At 47.4% G+C, this 3,367-nt stretch overlaps 1 protein-coding gene across 1 annotated transcript in view; it reads left to right on the top strand.

Annotated features, from left to right (window-relative positions):
• Positions 1-889, top strand: part of Slc5a6 (solute carrier family 5 member 6) — an 11,801-nt gene extending 10,912 nt beyond the window's left edge. Inside the window, exon 18 of the mRNA XM_026778107.1 lies at positions 1-889. This exon is cut by the window's left edge and continues 12 nt beyond it. Coding sequence (XP_026633908.1) covers positions 1-121 — 121 coding nt within the window. The 3' untranslated portion in view covers positions 122-889.
• The last annotated feature ends 2,478 nt before the right edge of the window (positions 890-3,367 follow it).

The raw sequence follows: 3,367 nt of genomic DNA, 5'->3' as shown, positions 1-3,367 counted from the left end.
TCCGGAGAAGATGAAGAATGGAGTTCTGCAGGACAGCAGGGATAAGGAGAGGATGGCTGAGGACGGCCTCGTCCACCAGCCGTGCAGCCCGGCCTACATCGTCCAGGAGACCTCCCTGTGACAGTCTGTCTGCCCTGCAGGACAGCAGCCACGGCCCGCGTACAGTGCAGTGTGTCACCACATGTGTTCTGCAGGGGCGGGCCAGTGACCTAGCACACAACAAAGGACCTTGTTCACGCCTCCATGGACGCCGCTGCATGCAAGGGCTAGACACGGTTTTTCCTTATCCCTTGCCAATCCTACCCTTAGGATCAGGTTTAGGGGTACAGAATTACGTCGCAAGTGGGGAAATAAATGAATCCACAGAGAAAAGGATGACTTTTGATTGAGTATGACCAGAGTCCTTTGGGGTGGCTAGGGATAATATTTCTTATAACCACCCTGGGGCCTGATTTGGCAAGATTGACCAGCCCCACCTTAAGCATGAAATTCTTGGCTACCTTTCGATTCCCTCCCTCTCAAGTCATCTTGGGTTATCTCAGCCGTTTGTGGGTACCCGAAAGTGATTTCAGGTTTTCTGTAACACTCAAGCCCCCTCACAGTCTTACCTGCCTACCTCAGTTCTTCAGAGGGAGGCTTCGGTGTCCTGGGACTTGGACAGTTGTGTAACATCTGCTTTGTAGAGGGGGCAAGTTTTTACATCACAGACCTCACCCCTCCTCAGGTGGTACCTAAGAGACCGTGTCCTCACCGGGTTCCTTCTGCGGTGTACTATCCTCTGAACTCTGAAGCCAGGCCACCCTGGTGTCACTCTAGTCTATGCGCTGGTTTCCTTTTGGAGTTTCCTCATGCATTTGTTCCTAGGGAATAAAATAGCTGTTAGACCTAGTGTCTGGCCTCTGTGTTCCTTCAGGTAAGCCCTGTACCCTGGAGAAGATAAGATCTCTGTAGGTGTCTCCTCTTCTGAGACAGGACTTGGACCTCAGTCTCTGCAGGTGGCCGCTGGGGGAGGGGAGGGGCACAGTTAGGCTTAACTGTTTCCTGAAGTAGCTCATCACATCACTTGCTACCTCAGTTCTTCAAAAGAAATGTTTTGAGATTTTTTTTGCTATTGAGACAAGAGAAAGAATGTTAAGGAGAAATAATACTGACTTGAAGACTATTAATACTGCCCATGTCTCCAGTACTTGGTCTCCTCCCCTACTTGGCCCCATCCTGCTGTTCCGAGCTGTGTATAAGTTCTCAGGCCTCAATAGAAACATGGGGCCAGTCAGATCTGAGGGTTCAGCCATAGCCCAATTGCTCTCCCGTATCCCATGCAGCTCAAGGTAGGACATTATGTGTCTCAGTATCCACCCCAAGTTTTATTTAAGGAAGTACAATGTTTTTTGCTTGCTTGGTTTGTTTTTGAGGCAGAGTTTCTCTGTGTTAACAATCCTAGCTGTCCTGGAAATAGCTCTTGTAGACCAGGCTGTCCTCAAACTCACAAAGATCCACCTGTCTCTGCTTCCCAAGTACTGGGATTAAAGACGTGCGCCACCACCACCCAGCCAAGGAAGTCTTAGGCCAGTGAGAAGGTTGTGAATCCTCTGAGTTTGATCCCTGGGACATGCATGATAGAAAACTGAATCCTGGAAATTGTCCTACGACCCCCAGGAGATCCCATAGCTTGTGCACACACAATTTTAAGAACCAAACCGCAGTGGAACACACATGTTAGAACACGGGGGACATGAAGATCACAAGTTAGGCCATATCTCAAAACAGGAACTAGGTCTCGTTGCCTCAGCATCCCAGGTAACCGGGCTATAGATGTAAGACTTCGTGAGCCATCCTTCACACCCTTTCTGCTGCTATCCCAGCCAGCATCGTGGAGGGAGAAACAAGGCTTATGCCCAAACAGACCCCAGTGGATGATAAATCTTGTGTTCTTATAGAGGACCTGGGTTCAGTTCCCAGCACCCACATGATGGCTCACGACCATCTATAACTCCTGTTCTGGGGGATCTGATAATCCTTTCTTCTGACCTCTGGGTACACATACATGCAGGAAAAACACTCATACACATTAAAAAAAAAAGCTAGAGATTTAAAAAGGAAAGTAAAACATGCATTTGAGTAAGGGTTAGCAATGTAGGTCTGTAAGAAAATGGAGAAAGTAAAGAAGGCTTCAGAGAATGTTCAGAATAACAGGGCAAGTATGTTTAGGATTTTGGCTGATATCCAAGAAAAAAATGAGAAAAGGAAAAGTTATGTTTTTGAGTTAGAATTCTAAGCAACAGGCAGGCTTAGTGAAGATCTGTAAAAGCTTCTGAGGTCTTGAGGGGCATCATCACATTGAGGGGATAATGCTCACCTCCTTGTCAGGTAAATCAGCTCTTGTGAGGGGTCTCCTGGTCAGGTGTGTACATGAGGCTTTTCTCTTTCCTGCCTCGTCCCACAGCCATTTCCAAATAATTACTCAGAGGCTTAATATTACTTATCAGTGCTTGGCCAATGGCTCAGACTTAACCAGCTAACTCTTACAGTTAAATCAACCCAATTTTCTTGTCCTTTGCCACGTGGTTTGTGGCTTGTTGCCTTAGTTTTTACTTGTCTTGCTCCCTGGGTGGGAGCAGACTCCCAGACTGCCCTGCTTCTCCTGTATCTCTGCTTGGATTTCCCACCTGGCTCTATTCTGCCTTGCCATATAGGCCAAAGTAGCTTTATCAAACAATGATAACAACATATTCACAGAGTACAGAAAGACCATCCCACAGCTCAGGTGACAAGACCGGTTAGATTAACTTAAAATGGGGGACAGGGCTAGAGAGATGACTGAGAGGTTAAGAGCGTTGGCTGCTCCATCTCCATCAGGGCTGCCAGGAAGGAAGACTTGGGGGCAGAGTCGACTGCCATTTTCTCTGGTTTATTTATGTATTTATTTTGGTGACACAGTCCTCCTGAAACTCGGCTAGCTTCAAACTGGCTGTGGAGCCGAGGATGACCTTGAACTTCTAATCTAGAGTGCTGAGACTACGTGTGCCCACTACACCTGGCTTATGCGGAGCTGGGAATCACACTCAGGGGTTTTTTTTAAAGATTTATTTATTTATTTATTATGTATACAATATTCCTTCCATGTATGCTTGCAGGCCAGAAGGGGACACCAGATCTCATTACCATGTGGTTTCTGGGAATTGAACTCAGGACTTCTGGAAGAGCAGTTGTTAGTGCTCTTAACCGCTGAGCCATCTCTCCAGCCCCACACTCAGGGTTTTATGCATGCTGGGCAAACACTACCATTGAGCTAAAGCTCCAGACCCGCTCTGGTGTTTTCTAAGACACTCCTTGCTCCTGCTGGAGGAAGCGTTTCTTGGAAGCCTCC

This window comes from Microtus ochrogaster, unplaced genomic scaffold (assembly GCF_000317375.1).
Source record: "Microtus ochrogaster isolate Prairie Vole_2 unplaced genomic scaffold, MicOch1.0 UNK106, whole genome shotgun sequence".
In the NCBI taxonomy this organism is placed as follows: Eukaryota; Metazoa; Chordata; class Mammalia; order Rodentia; family Cricetidae; genus Microtus; species Microtus ochrogaster.
The sequence above is the reverse complement of the archived record's forward strand: the minus strand, read 5'-3'. Positions and strand labels throughout refer to the sequence as shown.